Source organism: Scleropages formosus, chromosome 2, assembly GCF_900964775.1.
Source record: "Scleropages formosus chromosome 2, fSclFor1.1, whole genome shotgun sequence".
Classification (NCBI taxonomy): domain Eukaryota; kingdom Metazoa; phylum Chordata; class Actinopteri; order Osteoglossiformes; family Osteoglossidae; genus Scleropages; species Scleropages formosus.
In genome coordinates, this window is record NC_041807.1 from 7,805,542 (window position 1) to 7,828,493 (window position 22,952).

At 40.2% G+C, this 22,952-nt stretch overlaps 1 protein-coding gene across 5 annotated transcripts; it reads left to right on the plus strand.

Moving 5' to 3' along the window:
* Window positions 1-2,299: 2,299 nt before the first annotated feature.
* Window positions 2,300-21,326, plus strand: LOC108940298 (anoctamin-1-like). 5 transcript variants are annotated; one of them, XM_029249044.1, is made up of 26 exons: window positions 2,300-2,342; window positions 7,120-7,204; window positions 7,822-8,145; window positions 8,984-9,082; window positions 9,189-9,337; window positions 9,524-9,578; window positions 9,903-9,954; window positions 10,252-10,307; window positions 10,509-10,550; window positions 12,419-12,483; window positions 12,569-12,703; window positions 13,010-13,170; window positions 13,576-13,658; window positions 14,008-14,019; window positions 14,779-14,853; window positions 15,582-15,656; window positions 15,837-16,038; window positions 16,346-16,457; window positions 16,622-16,679; window positions 16,972-17,072; window positions 18,420-18,562; window positions 19,031-19,183; window positions 19,472-19,524; window positions 19,661-19,845; window positions 20,117-20,222; window positions 20,762-21,326. In XM_029249044.1, exons 2-26 carry the CDS (start codon window positions 7,157-7,159, stop codon window positions 20,954-20,956), a joined length of 2,739 nt encoding a protein of 912 aa, XP_029104877.1. In that variant the 5' UTR covers window positions 2,300-2,342; window positions 7,120-7,156; the 3' UTR covers window positions 20,957-21,326. The 5 variants fall into 5 exon arrangements, with proteins under 5 accessions (XP_029104877.1, XP_029104868.1, XP_029104875.1 ...); XM_029249035.1 differs by lacking the exon at window positions 2,300-2,342 and adding an exon at window positions 2,577-2,584; XM_029249042.1 differs by lacking the exon at window positions 2,300-2,342 and adding an exon at window positions 2,962-3,024.
* The last annotated feature ends 1,626 nt before the right edge of the window (window positions 21,327-22,952 follow it).

The following is a 22,952-nucleotide window of genomic DNA, read 5'->3' on the forward strand; positions in this document are numbered from 1 at the left end:
GATTATGTACGGGCATGCCAGACCTGCGCCCAATCAAAGGCATCGACTCAGAAACCAGCGGGTCTCCTGGAGCCCCTGCCGGTTCCTAATCGCCGATGAACCCATATAGCTTTGGACTTCTTGGTGGACCTACCGAGCTCGGAGGGTAATACCATGATACTGACAGTGTTAGACAGGTTTTCTAAAGGATGTTGCTTGATTCCTCTTCCGAAACTCCCCACTGCCCTAGAAACTGCTGAGCTGCTGTTTCACCATGTTTTTTGCTTTTATGGTTTACCAGAAGACATTGACAATCGTCTGTGACGACGATTATGGGATCTCCCTTAATAAACATCCTGTTCGCTCTGCACTTGGGTTCGTCCTCTCATTCCAGAAACGGAACATGGCAACCTCTTGGACTTCTTTACCTATTTCAACGTTTGGTAGATTTAACACTGTCCGAATGAATGTTTTACCTCAGTTATTATACCCATTCCAACATCTACCCTGTTACTTGCCAAACCTTTCTTTTTTTTTTCTTTAAATTAGACACCTTGGTTTCTTCTTTTATCTGGAACAATAAAACGGCCAGAATTAGGCTATCCAAACTTTATCACCCACTAAATAAGGGTGGACTTCTGGACCAAATATGAAATTTTAGTACTGGTCTGCAGAAATTAAACAAATTACTAATTGGTTCCAGGCTAGACCAGAGTCTCTGTGGGTGGTGTGGAATTTGCTTCATGCCAACTGAAACTGTTTAGATCTTTGCCGTTCATTCAGAAATTTTATAAGAACTGCAAAATTTTGTCATATTCAATACTCTTCTTGTTTGGAAGGAAGTTAAGAGACACCTGGGGATGCTGAACGGTCTCCTACTACTCCTATTGCTCTCAACCCAGATGTACTCCCAACAATTTGCCAAATTGGACTTCAGGTATGGCTGTCTAAAGGGGTATTGGATATTTAATTTTTATTTGCAAATCAATCTCTGGTGCACTTCATCCTTCTAAGAAATACTTTTAACCTACCGAATATAGACATAAATATCTACAGCAACATTATCTTATTGCCGCCATAGAAAATGAGAACAGATTACAGACACAATTAAAAAAAAACTACGAAACAACTCATTACAGCAGGTTAAATTTCATCTTCATTTTTCAGTTGATGTGCAAGGACAGGAGGGGACAGGTCAATACTTGTCAAAACTGTTTTGCTTGAAGGAATTCTCAACTTAAGATGATAGAACCCATGTACAACAAGTCATGGAAGTGTTGAGTTATAGAGTCATGGAAAATCACTAAAATGGCTTTTTGAAACAACTAACATATTTTGAATAGCCAAAGATAGATACTGTATATATGCTTCAGCATGAGGAAATTCTGACAAGTTTGAAAACCTTTTTTTTTTTTTTTAACTAGGTTGCCCAGTTCAGGACATGGTTCAATGCTTGAAACATATGTAGCTGAATTCAGATAGGTAGGGAAAACTCACAGCAGATCTATGTTTTTCACTCCTGTCTATCAAAAGATTTGGTCTGGATGCTGTTAACTGCCTTCTCATAGTATGAACAAAAGTTCTCTTGTGATAATGAACAGTCTCAAAAACTGCTGCAGACATGTTTTTCCACATGCAGTTAATTACAGATGAAGCTTTAACAAAAAGGCATAAACAAAGAAAAAGAAGAAATGGGTGTGGAATATTCAAAGCCTCAGTAAAAAAGCCTGTTTCAGTTAGAAATTCCTCTGAAGTTGTGGGATTATGTGATACATTTTACCACAAACTGGTCAAAGCCTTGTATTGAAACAGTATTTCAGGAACAATAGTCTTATGTAAAGAAACCGGAGGTCTGAAGCCAGGGGGCACTATAGGGACTATAGGGACTATAGGCTTCATATTGCAGGTAGACTCCTCAAGATTCCACAACCTAGTGAGTTGGCACAGCTCATTTTATATCCCATTGTTCTTACTCACAACAGGTGCGGTCGTTTTCCTTGATGGCATGGGCATGACACATTCCTTAGTGTCAGGAACAGTTAAGTCAATTAATTGAAATTTACTTTAGTTTTATAGAGCTCTTTTCACATAGGGACAACAGCAATCAACGGCTGTAGTAATTTCATAACATAAGTAGGCTAATATGTAAGTAGCATGGTTGGGATGAATGAGATATTTGTCATACTACTAGTACAGTCACTATTATTATTACCTGGACCTATGAGCACCTGCTTTTTTTTTTTTTTTTCGTCAAATGAACATTCATTTTGTCCTGAGCGAAAACTAGCCCTGCTTTCCTGCTTTTCCATTTATCGTTTTGTTTTAATTACCAGAGGTTTGCCATCAAGTCTGTCGCCTGAGAGGTAAAGTATTAGGTGAAAAATGCAGCTTTGTGATGTCAGCTCTTGTCCAAATACTTGTTTAAATGTGTATATATATACACTGGTATATATAAATTATAGTGGCACATTTGAATAGCTTTTCCTACCTTTCATAGAGGTAGCAGTCACATGTTACATAACATTTGAATTTTATTTCCTTAAGTAAATTGAGCTTCTTCAAATGCAACTCATGAACATTCAATCCTGAGTTCACCAATGCACGGGTGAAGTATCTCCGCTTATTTATTTTCCATTCTTCTTCCTCCATTTGTAAGTTACTTACTGCACTTCTTGTAGGCGTTTATTCATTTTGACCTGTGGATGCTTGAATGTTAGATGCAGTAAGTAGATAAACTACTGTAAATAAAATACCTTGACCTGGGGGTACAGGAGGGGGAGGCGCCTGGAGGTATGTTTCTTCACACGAATTCAGAGTCGTGAAGGAGAACATCTGATCTGTACAGACTTGTACAGCTTAGAGGTTTCTCTCCGGTCCTTGGTGATCTATACTGTAGATTCTCTCCAAAGCGAGGAATTTCTCATCTTTCTCAATGGTTAATTAGGTAAAAGAAGCGAGTGTGGTCGCACAGTCGAGTTTCGCTTGGAATTATAATAATGTGGAGCGTAGGTTACAACTTTGGGAATAAATTGCATATTTGATAAGGTATGTTGCTTGGGTGTCTCGTTTTCCTTTCCCGCTTTCCTCCTTACACTCTTCGTGCAAGAAAACAAAAAAGAAGCACAACAAGCGATACCGTAGGCATAGGCGTAGGCTGTATCTTACAAAAGCTCTTTGCTTGCACCGCCGTGTTTGGAAGGTCTTGTCGTTTCCACTGGTTATCTCAATCTGAGTACTGATTTTTACCTTGGTAACCTTACCAAGGTAACCTTGTCTCTTTTTAAAATGGTTTCTTTATGTTGCTTCTTTTCCGTTGTATTTTATGCGTCTTTTTTAGTGTTACAACAGCTGTTGTATGTATGTATCTCTTGATCTGGAGTCCTAGCCTAGTAGTATAAAACGCATCGAAGCAGATTTATCATGTATTTCAACCATCTCGTTAAGAACCACTCAGTTGCGATGGGAAGTGTGTGAATTCTGCATGTTCTGCTGAAAACATTTCTGAACCGCCTCCCCCCGCCCCCTTCGTGTTTGTTTATGATCATGTAGTTGATTATGAAGATGTGAGCTTCTGGGACCGGAACATCACTGAGTTCATACTGTTTTACAAGCGACAGCTTCTGCTGTACCTTCTTTGCTCTCAGTCTTCATTATGACTGACTGCACATATATCAGTATTCTTAATTGTTTCTTATTTTAATAAACAAAATGCCAGTCAGTTTGTACTCCGGTGATTTTTTTTTACATGTGTTAAAATGCACTGGTGAGCAAAACACACATACTGTGAGTGTGAAAGATAGCAATCACTATCTTATAAATTCTCATTATCATAAAGACAATAAAATACACACAGACACACACACACACACTTTCTGAACCGCTCGTCCCATACGGGGTTGCGGGGAGCCCGAGCACTAACCCGGCAACTCGGGGCGTAAGGGCGGAGGGGGAGGGGACACACCCAGGACGGGACCCGGTCCAACCCACTGCGCCACCGCGCCCCCAATAATAAAATATTAACATCCATTTTCGTAACTTCGGAGTTGAAACGTTTCAAAGTGTAGCTCTCTCTGGGGTAAAGTGTCTTAGAACTAGACATGACAAGAAGGAGCGCCGTTGTCTGTGAAATAACGAAGTAACGTTGTAAAAAAGCTATAGCACGGGCCGCCTTTAATAATCTGTGATACGACCACGCCCTCACCTCAACCAACAGAACCTGACTGACTCCGGTTAAGCACCTGACTTAAGCTGAAACACTTGGCTATAAAAAGCACCATTCGACCACGTTCCAGTTGCGGAATCTCTTTGACGACCGCCGGTCCTTCTGCTGCGGTGACGGCTCTGCCACAGTCAGTGCTCTATCGACGCTCCTTTTCCCGTCTAGGCATCGACCCTCGCAACATCCTTATCGACCACGGCCTCGGATTCTCCCTACGTACAACGTCGCCTGCGCCGCGGATTCACCACGACTCTCCCTGACTACAATAGTCTATACCTTGTTCTAAGAACCTTCGCCGCTGACGATCCCGCGATTGGGCCCCGGGTCTCCGGTCTGCACGCAGTAACGATCTGTGATTGTATGCGTTGAATTGTTCTTCTGTAATTATGCAGTTGTATCGTTTCCTGTAATTTCTCTTATGCCCCCTGATCTCACCCTTTGTTTTTAATAGCCTGACATTAAGTTTTGACTTTGTTAAGCCAAATGACCTTGCCTACTGCACTGTAAGTAAGGATGAGCCAATATTTCTGCTGAGACCTTATGTAGTTATAAGGTGTACATGATGCACAGATGCTATGTGTTTTTGTGAAGTAAATTAAGAAAATACCTGCAGCACTTGAATTTACATTGTCGCTTCTGGGCGTGAGACCGACGGCTGCGTGTTAATAGAGAAGTATAAGAAGCTTGATGGAGGATTCTTAATCAGCATTCTTCTACAACTTCCTGGAGAAGTATAGAGAAGTATAATGACTCCATGTGCAGTGTATTTATAAGTGCACAGTGCAAATTAGAAAGTACAGAGTAAAGGTTAAACAATGACCATGGGACAAAAAGACATGCCGTGTGTTCCCACAAAGGTGAAAAGTGAACCATGAATCTACCAGGGACTTGAATATGGAGGTGTGGTGAAATACCGGCCTGGAACACTGTACCTGGACAAAAGGCAGAAGTAGACAGGATAGTCACCAGGGACTGGCACAGAAACACCTATGGAACAAGACTTTGGAAATGAGTGTGTAGCGAAGGTTTGCAAGGAAGTTGTAGAAGAATGCTGATTAAGAATCCTCCATCAAGCTGTAGTTTGCTGCTTTTATATGTGACTGCTTAACAAATTGTGAACAGATGTGAGTCTAAAGGGGGCGCGGTGGCATGGCGGGTTTGGCCTGTGCCTGCTCTCTGCGGGGTGTGGGGTTCGAGTTCTGCTTGGGGTACCTTGTGATGGACCGGCGTTCTGTTTGTGGCGTGTCCCCTCCCCCTCCAGCCTTGCCCCTTGTGTTGCCGGGTTAGGCTCCTGCTCACCATGACCCTGCTCAAGACGTACGACTTCCGTGTGTGTGTGTGTGTGTGTGTTTGTTTGTTTGTTTGGGTCTAATAAAATGAATTGAGTGGCATGTCCTCTGGTCAGCAGGGATGTTGTTCCTGTGGGTTATGACAGGTTTGAAACATTTTCGGGTTATGTACATTATAGAGGGAAACATATTAATGTTCAAAATTAAGAACTCAAACCTAAAATGTATACAACATATGTATATGAGGTTGTAATTTTTTCACCCAAAAAATGCTAACCCAGCAATTTTCCTAATTTGTCACAGACTAACACACTGTAATTTGGTCCTCAGTTTATATCGCAGATAAAGTACAGTTTAGCGTTGACTTATTAGTTTTAATAAAATGAGATAAGCACTGTTTTCTTTTTGAAAACATTTTATGTGAATGTTTTAAGAAGAGGGGGGTGCGGTGGCGCAGTGGGTTGAACCGCAGTCCTGCTCTCCGGTGGGTCTGGGGTTTGAGTCCTGCTTGGGGTGCCTTGTGATGGACTGGTGTCCTGTCCTGGGTGTGTCCCCTCCCTCTCTGGCCTTATGCCCCGTGTTGCCGGGTAGGCTCTGGTTCCCCGCGACCCTGTATGGGACAAGCGGTTGTGTGTGTGTGTGTGTCTTTTAAGAAGGTCCCTTTGTTTAGTCAGAGCTTGCTTCTTGCATACCATGAAACAAATACAATATATGCAAAATTTAACAAACTATTGCAATTTTCTTTTCAGAGTTCCAGTGTAATCAACACTTTTTTCACCTTAAACAAATAAAAAAAAATCACAATAAAAGACGGACACTGAGAGTGTAAAAGGGCTTTTGGATAGAAACACATAAGTGCTAACCTTACAGAGCAGGGTAGAAAAGATGGGGAAGTGTGATTTAAAAGCAACTAGTAAAAATAACAGATCTTTGGATTCAAATACATGTATTATTTAAATCCTTAGAAAAAAGAATTATCCACAGAAGTATCCATATTTCACTTTTTATAAAGGAATGTTTACATGTTTTGAAAAAAGTATATAAATACATTTTTAACACAAAGGTAAATTTCAAATATATTCTTTAGTTGGTAACGGTGTATAACTCATAAGCCATAAACGAGCCAGGGTAAAGCAAACTAAACATGAATTGTTGACAAAATATGAAGCATGGAGTACTTACTATGTTTGATAAGTTGTATGTTGGATAAATTGTATCTCTTTAACTCTATTTTTCCTAGTTTGAGTTAATGTGGACTGGTCTCGGTCCGGGGATATCAGTGTGGTGGTGCAGCGAGTAGTGCTGTCGTGATCCCTGCTCAGTCTATTTGGAGTTTACGTGTTTTGCCCATGTCTGCATTAGTTTCCTCCCACAGTGCACAAACATACAGTTAAAGTGGGTTTGTGGGGCACGAAATTGCCTGTAGTGTGTGAATGGGGGAGTGAGTTTGTGTATGTGTGTCTACCCTGCAATGGACTGGCATCCCATCCAGGGTGTACTCCCTGTCAACCTTGCACCCAGTGGATCCAGGATAGGTTAACTGTGACTCTGCTCAGGACAATCGGTTACTGAAATTGGATGGATGTTTTTATGTGGGCATAACATTTTGATTCACTCATCTTTGCTTTGCAGCTGGAACATCAGTCAGATCTTGGAAAATCAGTCCAGGATGATAGAAGAGGAGGCAGGCCAAGAGGATGTTCGACAGGATAATGTGGTAGGTTTCTTAATGCCATGGATGAAGTAGGCAAGGAATAACTGATAGGAACCACTGCTTCAACTCAGTGCCGGAGAATATGGTCTGAACAGGTAACATAGCACCTAGAGCAACTGGGTAGTACAGTAGTTGGAGCCATCATGGTCAAAGGAGCAAGCTTAGGATCCCTGCAGCTGTAGTTCCCTTGATCAAGCTGTCCATCCCAAATTGCTGTCATAAAAGTAACTCATCTGTATTAATGGGTAAACAATTGAAAATTACATTTATTCATTTAGCAGATGCTTCTCCGAAGTGACATACATCTCATAGAAAATACAATTTGTGCAGGAGAAAGAGACATAGCTCCAGGTGTGTTCTTAAGTAGAGTTATTTTCTCTCACCGTATGCACCGATGTTTATCACACAAGTAGCTGCATAAAACTTTACCAGAATATTGTGCCAGAAAATACCTTAGTATACAAACCTAGCCAAATAGTTTTTCAAATATATTTTGCTTAAACACCAGTATAACAGTATGACAGTACAACAGCCAGTTTCAGTTCTGTTTTTCAAAGTGTTTCTTAACTCAGCTACCCAAGTTCCAGTGCTCTGAACTGTGCTGGTCCTACTTTGTTCAGTGCCTGAACCTGAAAGCCGGTGAAGCCGCATCTGGAGATCAGCATGACCTCTGTTCCAAGGATGGTCAGAAGCATATGGACTACATCCTCACTTACAGCACCAAGAAGCTGTTCAGTGACCTCCATCCCTCACTCAGCCTCAAGGAGAAGACCTGCTGCTTGAGCTGCTGCCAGCCTTGTGCTCGGGACCAATCCTTGCGCAAATACCATGGTGGGACCCAGAAGCAAAGTCTGCGTTCTCAAGAAGAAGAGAAGGTCTTGTGTCGTGAGGAGTTTGAGGACAACCTGAAGAAGATGGGCCTGCACCTGGAAAAGGATGAGAGTGTGAGTGGTTTTAACACATTTTTATAATCATTAATTAATAACTGTTATCGCTTCCACAGCTGAAATGTCTTGCCTGTGTATACTTGCAGCAGTGATAATTTCGTCGTCTAATGACTGCAGGGTTCAGTTTAGGCTCCCTGTTTACTTTTAAACAGGACAGTGGATTTAAGTGTCTTGGCTATGGGTCAGCTGTGCTTTGAGGCTGCCTAAAAAGTAAAGCGCACAAACACTGTATTGTAGTGTATAAAGTTAATAGTACTTCTGAATTGCTGTCTCTACATTCATACCAAGATCCACATCAACATCATGTCAAAGTTTTGAAAGAGTCCTGATGGTAATTCCTTTAGACTTCAAGCACTTAGCAGGTAGCATAACGATTATGGACCTGGATTTACCAGCTAGAAGTAGCCAGTGCAGTCCCCAAGAGGAACCTTGCTTTTGTACCAATTCACAGAACCCTTGTTAAATCAGGCATTTTTTATGTAAAGTATTTGGTAGAGAAGTGCCATCAAGCTGACGACAACTCCTCACTCTTCATTCATATAGTTTTTATGGAAAGAGAGGGTATGGAAGTAAGATACCATTCATTGCCTTCTTCAGCACGTTTTTGGACTGTGGGAGAAAATCCATGCAAACATCTAGACATCATACAAATTGTACACAGATAGAGCCAAACTGTAAACCAAATGTAAAGCCACAGGGCAGGAGCTGTGGTGCACAAGCATTACCTGCTGTGCCGCTATGTAAAAATTCTGGTGGGCTTAATTCCTCTCTGTGCATTTATTGGGGTGATTTTGTCAATTATCTGTTGTAATATTGTTGTCATTTTGTGTTTCAGAACAGAATTTCTGGAGTTGGATTCCTGAAGATACATGCCCCTTGGGACATCCTCTGTCGAGAAGCAGAGTTTCTGAAGCTGAAAATGCCCACCAAAGAAGTAGGTCTTTGACTCATAAATCATTTTTTTGCAGCTATGGAGTGATCCTCTGTTTATGCCATGCATGTCCTCTTGGGTGGTTTCCCACTTTTCTCCACGTGTGCAGTTTTACCAGGCGACCCCTCAGCACAAAATGAGAAAGCTCAATGCATTCTTTAAAAGAATCACAGCGCCTCTGCTCCCAAATGTGGGGGACACCGAGACAGAAGATATTAAAAAAGTTTGCTACCCCTTCTCCCGAGAAAAATTGCATTTGTAAGTATGCTGAATTATTTAAAGATATTGCAGTAAGCGACGTAAGACTTTCCCAGCCCCAAACGCAACATGCATTTAAATATGCATTGTGGTGCTCACAGAATGTTATTGTGCTACTGAACAAATGTTATACTGTGTCACTATTCACATAATTCACAGGCTCATTTCTATTGCGTCTTCAAACAGGTTTGATTTGTCGGACATGGACTCCTTTTTTGATACTAAAACAAGAAGCTTAATAGTAAGTATCGGTGAATTGGAAGCTGGATTGTTTCTCAAGGGCTCAAGATCAAAGAAGTCATCGAGGTGGAATTAGCAAAAAAATAGGTTGTGTTTAATTAAATTAGATTTATTTGGCATCAAATTATTTCACTTCATGAATATATGTGCATTTTTTAATGCTCCACATCTAAGAAATAATAATAAAAAAAACATTTTCCTGCCAAAACAATTAATGAAATTGAGCACTTTGGAGACTAATGCTGCTTAATGTATTTTATTAAGTATATATTTTTAAATACCCTGTGACAGTCTTTTTCAACAAATTGCTTCTCTCCATGTTAAGGTGTTTGAAGTGCTGAAGCGTGCAAAATGCAATAGAGGAGAGAACAGCTGGGGTAAGACATTGTAAATTCCTGTCTTTAAACTTAGTTTAATTCTCTGTGTGGTATGACAAAGTGTATTAAGAGCTGCAGTATAAATTGATAATGTGCAGCATGGTAATAAATTATATTTCTATATAAAATGATAATGTGTGTAATGTGTAACATGTCACTGTAAGCTTACATTGTAAAACAGATTACTGGGTATATGGAACAAAACAGCAGTAGTGCACAATAAAAATGTGCATCCATGTTTAACATCTTAAAATAATTTCTTGTCATGAAATTAAAATAATTTTTTAAATTTTACAGGACTTAACAGCCTTATCGCACATGGTGTTTACACAGAAGCTTATCCATTACATGATGTAGGTTTGAACTTTCTTACATAAATATGACATGGATATATTTCTCCTTCGATTGATAAACTGAGCTGCATCACATATCCATACGTACATATTCTGAGAAGAGGTTTTTGTTTGTCTTTCTGACTCTCTGTCTGTTTTTGTAGCTTGATCTGACAATTAAAATGAGAAATTGTCATTAAAGCTGTTTTACATTTATTGCAGGGGGACATAGAATTTGAAAACACAGATGTCAATGACAGGATGGTAAGGTGAACACGTTGCATGCGTATGTTGAATCAGTTCAATGTTAGCGCTGAATTTCACTGTGTTGAAGTCATGCACAGAACTTTTTACATTAGATTGTTTAAAGTTTTGTCTGCATGTGGCAGTGAAATTTGCTGAAATTGTCAGGCAGTTTTTTGCAAATAGGAAGGATGATTATGAACATGCCCGAATATTAGTCTCTATATCTTTACTTCAGTTTTTATATGGAATGAATCTGAAGCCAAAATGTTGTGCAGTTTTCAGTGCTGTTTTTCCAGCTGTGCATCTTTGTTTATGAATGTGAGGTCTTCCCTATGGAAATATAGTAGGATGTTTTGTTTGCAAAATAAACCATGGCAACAGATTATAGTGAAGAGAAATCACTAAGGAACTATACTTCTCAAACACAAACATCACCATGCAACTGGGACAATGTGTACCATAGTGTAACTGTAAATAAAGCAATAGTATCACTTCTTCAGTTGTAAAAAGTGGATGAATTCCAGTTTCAAATAGTTGTGCTCTGAAAGTATTTGTATGAACTTGCTGTCAGGGTTGTGCAGCAAAGTCATGCAAACTTCAGTTTTGCCATGCCTATAAATATGTTGCTGGTTCACAAATCCAGGGTGGAGGGTTCATATCAAATGTCAAAGCACATAATGTTAGGACCTGTTTGTCTGCAGGATAATTATGAGCAAACCATGAACACAGCTTTGGTGCATTAGTGAGAGTAGAACTATACACATGCTCACAAATATTTTCCTTTTCATGTGCAGGCAGGTTTTTGTCACCAAAGCACGTGAACTTAATTAAACTTTACAACATATTTATGAGTTCACTTGAAAAACAGGCATATAGAGTGGTTCAACATTAGTCTAATTTTAATTATTTTCTTAGTTTTTTACTTCTCGGAAAGTTATGAAGCCTAAAATGAATGCAGTGAGACTGGTGAGGGATTACCTAAAAATGCATCTGAGGACATTTCATTTCAAAGCCTGTTCAATAAAGACAATGACTTTTTTTAGTAAACACTCTGGATGGCCAAACTGTTGAATAACAAGATCTCATACCTATAACAACAAGCACACAAAGATCTCTGTTAAGAAGCTGACCGTTCAAGCAACTGTGCAACAGCTAACACAACTTTTTAGCAAGTTATCTCTTTGAGTAACATCCTCGCTGTTAATGTGGCTGAACTGATTCACAGGCATAGAAATGCGTCAGCTTGTAAATTTAATTAAAAGTGACCATCCATTCCGAGGGAATGACTCCAGCACTCCTAGGCTGTGAGTGGATGAATGATCACTCCAATAGTTTTAAGTGAAGCAAGTATCAGGAAGACTATACAATGAAGCCTAGGGCAAGATGAGTCATGTCATATGAATCATTTGAAAGAAATTTGCTATAACACAAAAATGGAAAATATTTTTTTTAAAAATCTGCTGTGCAGCTCTTGAATCTGAATCCGATGTATTTGGCCAAGTATGCACACACATACAAGAAATTTGGCTTTGATTCCCAGTGGCTTATAGTGTAGAGTAGACAAAAATCATACATATACACATACTGCATAAAGACATACATACAGTACATACACACAACAAATGCAAAGATCCATTGACAGTCCAGGAGAATAAGAGAAAAATATGGAGGAATGGAATAAATAATGAGGGAGGGAATAAGTAAGAGGGAGAAAGTATTGCACAGACTAACAAACAATCAGTTCATGGACATAACAGCGTGGGGAAAGAAACCCATGATCCCTTCTGTCATGAAACACATTCTTACAGATAAAGAGAAGTCATAGCACTTACTATAGTACTGTATGCATGCAGTGCAGAACTTTGACTGTGAATCTATTCTTGCAGGTCTTGTATAGGGAATGGGCAAGTTACAGCAACTTCTATAAGTACCAGCCAATTAGCCTGATCAGGTGAGTTTCGGCAAGTGATACCATAATGGCACAGCAGAGAAATTCTTGGGTACCATCTTGTAGTGATTTTTCTTTCATGCTCCAGGAAATACTTTGGGGAAAAGATTGGACTGTACTTTGCCTGGCTTGGCCTATATACCCAGATGCTGATTTTTGCTGCTATTGTTGGGGTGCTCGTCTTCCTGTATGGCTGCATCACTGTAGATGATGATATTCCAAGGCAAGTCCTTTATTCAAGCTAAAATTTTCTTTAATGGGCTCCTAAACCTGAAGATGTTGGTATTTAGCTTACTGTTCTTACTGTAAATGGAATCTTCTATAAAAAGATGTTAGACATTTGTTCCAGAAGTTGATCTGATCTGATCTAAGGAAGGGTTGCAATATGAATACATGTTTTCTGCTCGAGATTGTTGGCGGGTTTGTGAACCAACTCCATACAAGTGAGATAGTTTTACTGTGAGATGCTGATCTAATCATAACCTGCATTTTAATTTTTTGACTCCACCCCCACCCCATGGCTCTTCAGCATGGAGATTTGTGACAAGAGAAACAATATCACCATGTGCCCACTGTGTGACAAGTCATGCAGCTACTGGAAACTCACCATGGCCTGTGGCACAGCGCGAGCCAGCCACCTTTTTGACAGCACAGCCACTGTCCTCTTTTCCATCTTTATGGCCTTGTGGGGTGAGTGCTCAGGCCACCAGGTCATACTGTTTCGCAAATAAAGTAAAGCTACTTCTTTTAGTTCTTTCCAAATACAAGCATTGCTCTTTCTAACTTTTTAATTATTTCCAGCACTTTTGTAAACTAATATTTCCATAGTTGGTTTGTATACCTTCATTTGCACGTGATCAGATGGTTTCTCAGCCAGTTTATTGACTTTATTCATATTCTTGAATTGCTGAATATTGATTTTGTGTTTAAACGTTGCTGTAACTGATTAACTTACTATGTTGACATTAAAAAAAAAATGTAAAAAATTATCTATACATTGTTGTTTGTATAGAATCCTCATTTATTCTGCGGACTATAAAGGTGTTGTAAAAGTGTATTTTGAGATTTAAATGGTCACAGGATATAATTGTTTAGCTGCCATGTTTATGGAAAGCTGGAAGAGAAGACAGATGCGACTGAATTACATGTGGGACCTCACCAACTTTGAAGAGGAGGAGGTAAGTAATGAGTACTTCGCTGCTCTTCATGTGTGAATTGTATTGAAAAGAAAATAAGGTCAGGAATCACACTTTAAAATGTTTTTTTTTCTTTTTCCAAAATATGAAGACAATCTATAGTAAGATTATTTTACTTTGTCAGGCTAAGGATTAGATGTAATTTTAATAATTCTTGTATTTTTTACTACATACAGAAGTGTAACCCCTGGAGGCATTTGGTTAACTTTCAGTTATATGGAATTATCTCCAGGACTTCTTTAGAGTAAAATTATAGGTAGAAGGCATATTGCAGGCTTGAATGTTTGGTTAATTTCAGTTTTCCTTTGTTTTCCCTGGGGATTGTCCAAAGGACTCAATGAAGGTTTGATTTGATCCAAAGCTGCCTTAACTAATAAACTACTTCTGTTCTGCACACTAGCCATCTTCCTGTCAGTCAAGAAAAGGGCACAGTCCTTCCTCCCTTCTCATTTTCCTGGTTCAATTTGATAAATACTAATTTCTTTTTAAAAAACCATTAATACCCTCTTGTTGTTTTGGGATCCTTCCGTAACACAGGCAGCTACTCATTCTGTGATGACTATAGCTTATCTGGGTGTTCTTCCTGCCTTCCAGTAACTGACTCCTGTGTGCCTGAATCCGCTTGGATGGTATCGCGCTTCAATGGACCTTCAGCTGGTTCTGCGCTGGTTCAGTAAAATTACAGATGGTTGTGGGTGTCTTAGCTTTGTCTGGTGGGTTTGATGTACCGGTAACCTCTCCAGGGATTCTAACACAAAACAGAAAGTACAGTCAACCCAGCAAGTCAAACAGCCTTGGAAAGAAGAATTACCCTTGTACTACAGCAACAATTCCAGGTCCTCAGGTTTTCATGCCATGATTAAAAAAAGGTTTCATCTCCCTGCATAATTCCATTTTTTGCAATGATTCCTTCAGAACCTGTTGGTTAAAACTGGAAATTTCCTTTCAGCTTCAGAGCTGGAACACACAGTATTGGTCATGAGAACGCTGGTCCAAGTGTTCAAGACCCTGGCAAAATCCAACCAGTTGATGGTAGTCTGTCATATTCAGTGATCAGACATATTCCACAGGGTTTAGCAGTTCTGCATTGTTTCTCCATTAGGATCATCCACGAGCTGACTACAAGATCAAAGTGCACCAGAAGACACTTAACAGAATGCAGCGAAAACCTCATAAGGTAGGTATTAGTGGGAATTTTTTTTTATTAGACAGTTTGCTGAATGCTATCAAAAGCAATTGTCTTATGACCCATAATCAGATTCTGCTGAATTATTAAAAGTTTACATGGCAGTGTGTCCTTTGGGCACTCCTACACAGTTTGTGTAAAATGAATTACAGCCAATTTGTTGCGATTCAGTTTTGCAGGTTTTATGTGTCCTTTTGTGTTAGAAATACAAATTTGTAAAAGCTCAAGGTGCCACGTTTTTCATTGTCTACTGCGCAGTCTAAACAGTGTCAAACACTACATGTCTTTTGTGGATTTCATGTGTTTGCTGAGCCCTTTCTGACTTCCTTCCCTGATCTATCCAATGTCTATGTCTAATACTGAAGTAAATCTAAGTCAGTATTTGTAAGATGGGGGGTGCAGGGGCGCAGTGGCGCGGTGTGTTGGACCAGGTTCTGCTCTCCGGTGGGTCTGCGGTTTAAGTCCCGCTTTGGGGTGCCTTGTGACGAACTGGCGTCCCATCCTGGGTGTGTCCTCTCCCCTTCCAGCCTTACACCCTGAGTTGCTGGGTTAGGCTCCGGTTCCCCGCGACCCCGTATGGGACAAGCGGTTCAGAAAGTGTGTGTGTGTATTTGTAAGACCTGAATTTGTGTCCACTATCTTTTCTATTGCTGCAGTAATTGTAGTCATCTTTGGTTGTGCTGATTTCAGTCATTTCTTTCTGATAAATTTGTTTTTAGGCAAAAGCCGCTAAGCTCACATGGAGAGATAGAATGCCAGCCTATATGACCTTCATAGCAATAATGTTGCTAATGGTAAGCATGCTGCTTCACTAAATTCCTGAAATCAATACATGTGAATATTATACTGTATGTAAACAACTGTATAACTCTTAACGTTGTTAATTTTGTTCTAGCTCAGATTTTTGGTTTGGTTTTCTTGAATCATTGTATGGAATTGTCATCACCTGCCGCCTTTCTCATTTTGTCTGTTAGTTTTTGATGACCTTTGCCATTTTGTTCGGAGTCATCATTTACCGGGTGACTACCCAGGCATCCCTGCAGATGAGCTCTATGCCCAGCATTCGCGCTAATGTTCGGCTCACAGTCAAGTCCACTGCTGTGATCATAAACGTGGTGGTCATTCTCATCCTGGATGAAGTCTATAGCAAAATTGCAAGATGGCTCACTATTCTTGGTCAGTGCATCAGAAAGGTCCATTAGCTTCAAAAAGCTACAGGTTGCTTTGACCTGTAACTGAAATAATGTAACAAATATAATTTTCCTAACTGCAGAAATGAATAAGACACATTTGTCTTATATCTTTCTAAAACCCCACTTTAGAACTATGAAATGTGCCATAGAACTTGAGCTTAATGTCATGTTTAATTGAGAACAGAAAATAAAACACACAGATCTCCATGAGCGGAATTGTAGACTTCCTTGTCTGCTATAAAATTTTTATTAGCGTCAATTCATATCAAATTCTATTTTGCTGTTTTCAGAGGTGCCAAAGACTGACAAGAGCTTTGAACAGAGACTCATCCTGAAGACATTCATCCTGAAGTTTCTGAATGCCTTCTCTCCCATTTTTTACATTGCCTTCATCAGGGGCAAGTGAGTGTTCACATTTTTGTTTTTCCGAGTATGATTTGAATTAGCCACATTTAAATATGACTATATATCATACAAGTGACTTTTTGACGTGACATAGGAACACCACATGAAGTTATATGTTCCCTAAATTTAATGATTTTTTTTCCACTTCATGATTCCTAAAGACTCATTGGTCGGCCAGGAAACTATCTCTATATCTACAAGTCATATCGGATGGAGGAGGTAAACCTATTTATGATTACATTATTTTTTAATTGTTTCCTTTTTATATGGATCTAATGTGGTTTCTATATTTCCTAGTTTATACTGTTTTTGCACAGAGTTAAAATTTATAGTAAGTATGTTTGTAGACGTATTTAAGTTGAATTCTTAACCAGCGCTTGATGTCTGACTAAAAGTGAATGAGGGCAGCAAATGTAATACAGTGTTGTGACACAAAGGGAATAGACCCAACAGGACTGCTAATACTGCAAGCAGCTACGGTGTGTTGTTCAAGCAGTCATTCTCTCCACAGTGTGCTCACACAGGGTGCTTGATGGAGCTCTGTATCCAGCTCAGTATTACCATGCTCGGCAAGCAGCTCATCCAGAACAACCTGTTTGAGATTGGGATCCCGTGAGTACACAAACACACACTTCACATGCAAGACACATTTCATTGGTTAAGGAATGTGGCTGTATGTGAGCAACAGTTTTTACTGTATAGAGGGGAGCCAGGAAGTCATATAGAGTTTTGGGCTACTGCCTTGTAGTTGGGGGCATGGTGGTGAAGTGGGTTTGACTGGATCCTACTCTACGGTGGGTCTGGGGTTCCAATCCCGCTTGGGGTGCCTTGCGACGGACTGGTGTCCCGTCCTGGGTGTGTCCCCTCCCCTTCCGGCTTTATGCCCTGTATGTTGGGCTCCAGCTTGCTGCGACCACGCTTGGAACAAGTGGTTTTAGATGGCATGTGCATGTGTATGCGTGTACCTTGTACTCAGAGGACTACGGTTCAAATCCCCATCCTACTGTAGTACTCTTTTACAAGGTACTGAACTTGAAATGCTCCAGTGAAAATGTCCCTGCTATATAAATAAAAAAAATCAGTATAAGCTTCTTTGGAGAAAAGCATCAGCTAAATGAATTCATGATAATAAGACAAATTATAACTATCACAAGCTGTGCTAAGCTCTTCAAATCATTTATTTGTGCTGAACTAAGTTAAATAATTACTTTTTTTAGTTCAAACAAGAAGTTTCAGAGTATCCTTCAGACCTGTATGTAATCTGAACTGTTGAGTTTAAACAGTTACAAAGACTCCTGAAGCAGAACGGCTGCCCATAAGATATATTTGCAGCTACAGATGAAATTGAATGGTGCAGCAGATAGCACTGGTGCGTCATAGTTCCTGGGCTGTGCTTTCAGATGTGGGTTTGAATCCAGTCTGTGAGGAGTTTACGTTGTTTTCTGTGCATGTGCTTCAGTTTAATTGGGGGGCGCAGGGGTGCAGCGGGTTTGGCCAGGTCCTGCTCTCAGGTGAGTCTGGGGTTCGAGTCCTGCTTGGGGTGCCTTGTGACGGACTGGCGTCCTGTCCTGGGTGTGTCCCCTCCCCCTCCAGCCCTACGCCCTGTGTTGCCGGGTTAGGCTCCGGTTCGCCGCAACCCCGCTCGGGACAAGTGGTTTCAGACTGTGTGTGTGTGTGTGTTTGGGTTTCCTGCAGGTGCTACAGTTTCTTTCAAAAGTTGAAAGACACACGTTTCTGTTGGATAAGTGACTCTCGGTTACTTGTAGTGTGTGTGTGAGTGAATGTAGTGTTTCATGTAGCTACAACTGTAAAGGTGCTTTGGGGAAAGGTGTGAGCTAAAGCCTACTTAATAATACTACTTTATATCCAGTTCAACAGGCTTTCTAGTGACTGCGCAGTGCGTTTAGCTGAAGCACTCGTAGTGGTTGCTCTTATTGTTTTTGTTACGCTCCCCACCAGCAAGCTGAAGAAGCTGATCAGGCGCATCAAAACAAAAAGGGCTCCAGTCCAGGAAGAGCAGGACGATAAAGACTTGAAGCGCTACGAGGCGGATTTTTTCCTGGAGCCATTTGTCAGCCTCAACCCAGAGTACATGGAGATGAGTGAGTCAGACCAGGCAGAGCATAGCTCACTCATTGAATGTGTACAGCCATGAGGTGCCTAAAATGTCTGGCTACTCCAAACCTTGGAGCTGTGATTCCAGAAAAGTAGTTTTATTACTCTGAAGTCCAGGTGGAAAAAGATTTTTTCCATTTGAAGATTTCCGCATAAAATCTTGCTGATTTTGTTTTTCACAGGCAAAAACCACAATTTCACAAATTATTTTTTTCTGTGGACTTCCTGAGAGTAACAGAATACTAACTTTAATAGGTGCTGAAAGCTCTCACATTTACGCTGCCATATTCATAAATTTAACCTATTTCACAGTTTACTGATGTGGTTGGTTGGCTCACCTGGAATGATTTATAGAGCCCTTAGGAAATGGGATTGCTCAGAAAATAATACCTTAGCCTGTTTAGGTGGTATGTCTAAAGGTCCTCCAGTCTTTGGCATTTTTTTTTTCCTTGCAGTCATCCAGTTTGGTTTTGTGACCCTGTTTGTGGCCTCCTTCCCCCTGGCACCTCTTTTTGCTTTGCTGAACAACGTCATTGAAATCCGCCTGGATGCCAAGAAATTTGTGGCTGAACTCCGGAGACCAGTGGCTGCGAGGGCGAAGGATATTGGTGAGATCCTGTTCACTTTGCATCATCCCATTGGTCTTATCCAGCACTGGAATAAGCACTCATGGCCTTTGCGTAATGTGTCTGCATGTACTGCAGATGTAAACTGTACAGATTTCAACTGTTTTAACTAAATGCTTATCATTTTGTTACAGTCATTATTGTAGTTTGTTCTTTAAAAACAACACTTATTTTGCAGTTTTGCCATATTTTATTAAACCTGCTGAAAACAGAAAAAAAATTAATTTCATACACAGAATTTCAAAAATATCTTTCTCTGCTTCATTTTAGGCATTTGGTACAATCTTCTTAGGGGGATCAGCAAAGCTGCCATTATTGTGAATGTAAGTGCTGTCATCACAGCTAATAAACATGCGACATTTAAATAATAAAAGAAATCAATTCTCTTTGTTGCATTTTTTCTTTGTACTCTTTTGTACTCCTTCATTACGCTCATCAGGTCTTCTTTTTGGCTTCCAGGCCTTTGTTATCGCATTCACGTCTGACTTCATTCCTCGCTTGGTATACCAGTACGGCTACAGTCCGGATGGCACCATGCATGGTTTTATCAACCACACCCTGTCCTATTTTAATGTCAGCCACTTTCAGGCAGAAACACATCCGCTTCAGCCCCTTCACTTGGGCTACAAGGTGGAAGTCTGCAGGTGTTGATCATCATCATTCACCATCAGTTATTTCTTTCAAGGGGGATGGATGTTTCATAGATAGAAACCAATAGATTCTCTTTATATGTAGGAAGTTGATAAGTTATCACTGCAGTGCTATTTTAGCTTGGCTACATTTTGTGTTTTTTCGATGGCAGTAACTGAAAAATACATGTGAAGGTAATTCTGCAGTGTTTGTGTAGCTCTCTTTTTGTGCTTTAATAAAGAAAACAGTTGACGAGTGACTTAATTATACTATTAACTTCTACAGATACAAAGATTACCGGATGGCTCCTTGGTCGTTCAACCCGTATGACATTTCCAAGGTGTACTGGGCCATCTTGGCTGGGCGACTTGCCTTCGTCATCATTTTTCAGGTCAGAATCTGCTCTAGTGTAGACACAGAAATGTAATTTCACTCTTCACATTTACTCATTTAGCTGACACTTTTCTCCAAAGCAACTTGCAGTGTTAAGGTTACAATTATTTACCCTTTTATACAGCTGAGTAATTTTACTCTAGCAATTTTTTAGGATAAGTACCTTGCTCAAGGGTGCTATAGCCAGAGGTGGGGATCAAACCTGCAACCTTTTGATCCAAAGACACCAACTCTTAGCGATTGAGCAATTATTACACTTTAACACCTAAATTGACCTTTGGAGAGGGGTACGTTTCTATAAATCTGTAAGAAATTGTCTGATTTGTAGAGTTTATGTAATCCAGGTCTCCCAGAATCAGTACAACTGCAGATTTTGGTGTGGGACACTTTCCATCTTTCACACACTATATGTGCTCCCTACAGTGTGTTTTAGCTGGTTTATTGTTGTCTGCTCAAAGCGTCAGAACTGTCAGTGTGAATTTTAGTGACTCTAATTATTTAAGTCTAAGTGGTTGCCATCTTTCTTCACCTACCCAGAACGTGGTGATGCTGTTAAGTGACTTTGTGGACTGGGTCATCCCAGATATCCCCAAGGAGATCATCACGCGCATCTACGAGGAAAAGATGCAGATGGTGGAGTTCTTCATGAGAGAGGAGCATAGCCTTTACAGCATGCCTATGCTGGACAACCAGGATGAGAACAGGCCCACGCCACAGCTGCGGCGGTCATAGCTGTGTAGTGCCTCCTGCTGTATTCTCCTATTGCCATCTGATAGATGTTTTAAAGAATCCCACTGTGAAGAGCAAAGGTGGGATGTTTTGTTCAGGTGTCATATTTACTCAAACTCAGGTTACGGCTTGACTTTTTGGGCTAAATTCAAGAAAACTGCATATTTCAGAAGCAAGAAATTCAGTAAACTGTGGATGGTCCATAATCTGAACAGGAAGACCAGTGTTTCCTTTATGTAAAGCTTTTTACTCCCTCTGTTGGTAAATCATGGTTATCGTACAGAGTTTCCTTCCTGAGACAACTAATATAACTGTGAACAGCCACAGTTGGAATGGTGGTGTTCAAAAGTTTGGAATCGCCCAGAAATTTTCATGTTTTTGAAAAAATTTATGTTTTTTGCCAAGGTACCCTTAAACTGATTTAAGAATATAGCCACGGCATCATTACTAATGTTGCAAATGGCTATTAGTGCTTGAAATTAGTTGTTAATATTTTATTATTCACATATGACTGCACATTCCCATTTTTTAGCAACCATTACTCCAGTGTCGTAATGGTGGACTGTAATAGTTATGGTCCTAATAGTACAGAAATCTTTGAATTTGTGCTAGCACAGCTGAAAGCCTTTATTCTGCTTAAGAAAGCCGGTAAAAAGTCTTTCCTTGGGTTGTAAGGTGCTGACATTCCTAAGGTTCATTTCAGGGTTTTGAAAATGGCCAAAACGAAACAGCCTTCTCAAGAAACACGTCAGTCTATTGCTGTTCTGGAAATTGATGATTATTCCATGCATTAGATTGCCAAGAACCTGAAGATTTTGTACAAAGCTGTCCACGACTGTCTTGACAATGGTATTTGGCATCCACTACTTCAGGAAACAGCCAGCTGAAAATTTGTAAGATGCTTGTTTCTCATGCTACAGACTCTGATATACCTATCTTTTTTGCAGTTGTGTGTAAATGCTTTAGTTTCTTTCTAAAACACACACACACACACACACACACTTTCAGAACCACTTGTCCCATACAGGGTCACAGAGCCTACCCAGTAACACAGGGCATAAGGCCAGAGGGGGAGGGGACACACCCAGGACAGGACACCAGTCCATCACAAGGCACCCCAAACAGGACTCAAACCCCAGACCCACCAGAGAGCAGGAATGTGGTCCAACCCACTGCGCCACCGCAGCCCTCTTTCTAAAACATTTGATATTTATGTGATTTGGACAGTAAAGGCCCCAAAAAAAAAAACCCTGACAAAAATAACTAAAATGTATGGCTTATTTGTAAGTTGATTTCTTAAGTCATACAATTTATCATTGTACAAATGAGTCTAGTTACAGTATAGGTACAGTATGACTATGTTCTAATGATCTTCTGAAAATACCAATTCGTTGTAGTAGAAAGCCATCTACATTTCTATGCTTCCTTACTTGTCATTAAATAAGCATGGTGTTTCCTTTTAGAAGAAATAGTTTCTGGGAAGAAGGGACAAAGCTTTTAGAGCTTTTTTGCTCTACCTTTCAACAGGTATTTATCTCTTATAGTATCATGTAAGTTCATCTCTTCCCAACTTGTGGTTTCAATGTACTCATATGATCTCTATGTGCTGTTTTCCAGAACTGATTTCAAGAGTTTATTATCATATGTACACTGATTTCAAGAGTTTATTATCATATGTACAATAAACAGTCTGTTACACCATACAATGAAATTCTTACTCTATGAATCTTCCCATCAGCCTAAGACATAAATTATAAATCACAAGGAAAGAAGACACAAGGCATAAGTTACAAATGATTTGTGGGAGTTGTATACATTGTGTTTATATACAGATATTTTCTTCAGTGCTCATCACACACACCCTATCTGAAACCGCTTGTCACAAGTGGGGTCGCGACGAACCAGAGCCTAACCTGGCAACATACGGCACAAGGCTGGGGTGGACACACACCCAAGACAGGATGCCAGTCCATCTCAAGACACCCCAAGCAGGACTCAA

Coding starts and splice junctions, on each gene's coding strand:
- LOC108940298 (XM_018762346.2), top strand. CDS start 7,070: ATGTTTTTATGTGGGCATAACATTTTGATTCACTCATCTTTGCTTTGC. Junction 9,579..9,902: donor CTAAAACAAGAAGCTTAATA/GTAAGTATCGGT, acceptor CTCCATGTTAAG/GTGTTTGAAGTGCTGAAGCG. Junction 19,525..19,660: donor AAGCTGCCATTATTGTGAAT/GTAAGTGCTGTC, acceptor TTTGGCTTCCAG/GCCTTTGTTATCGCATTCAC.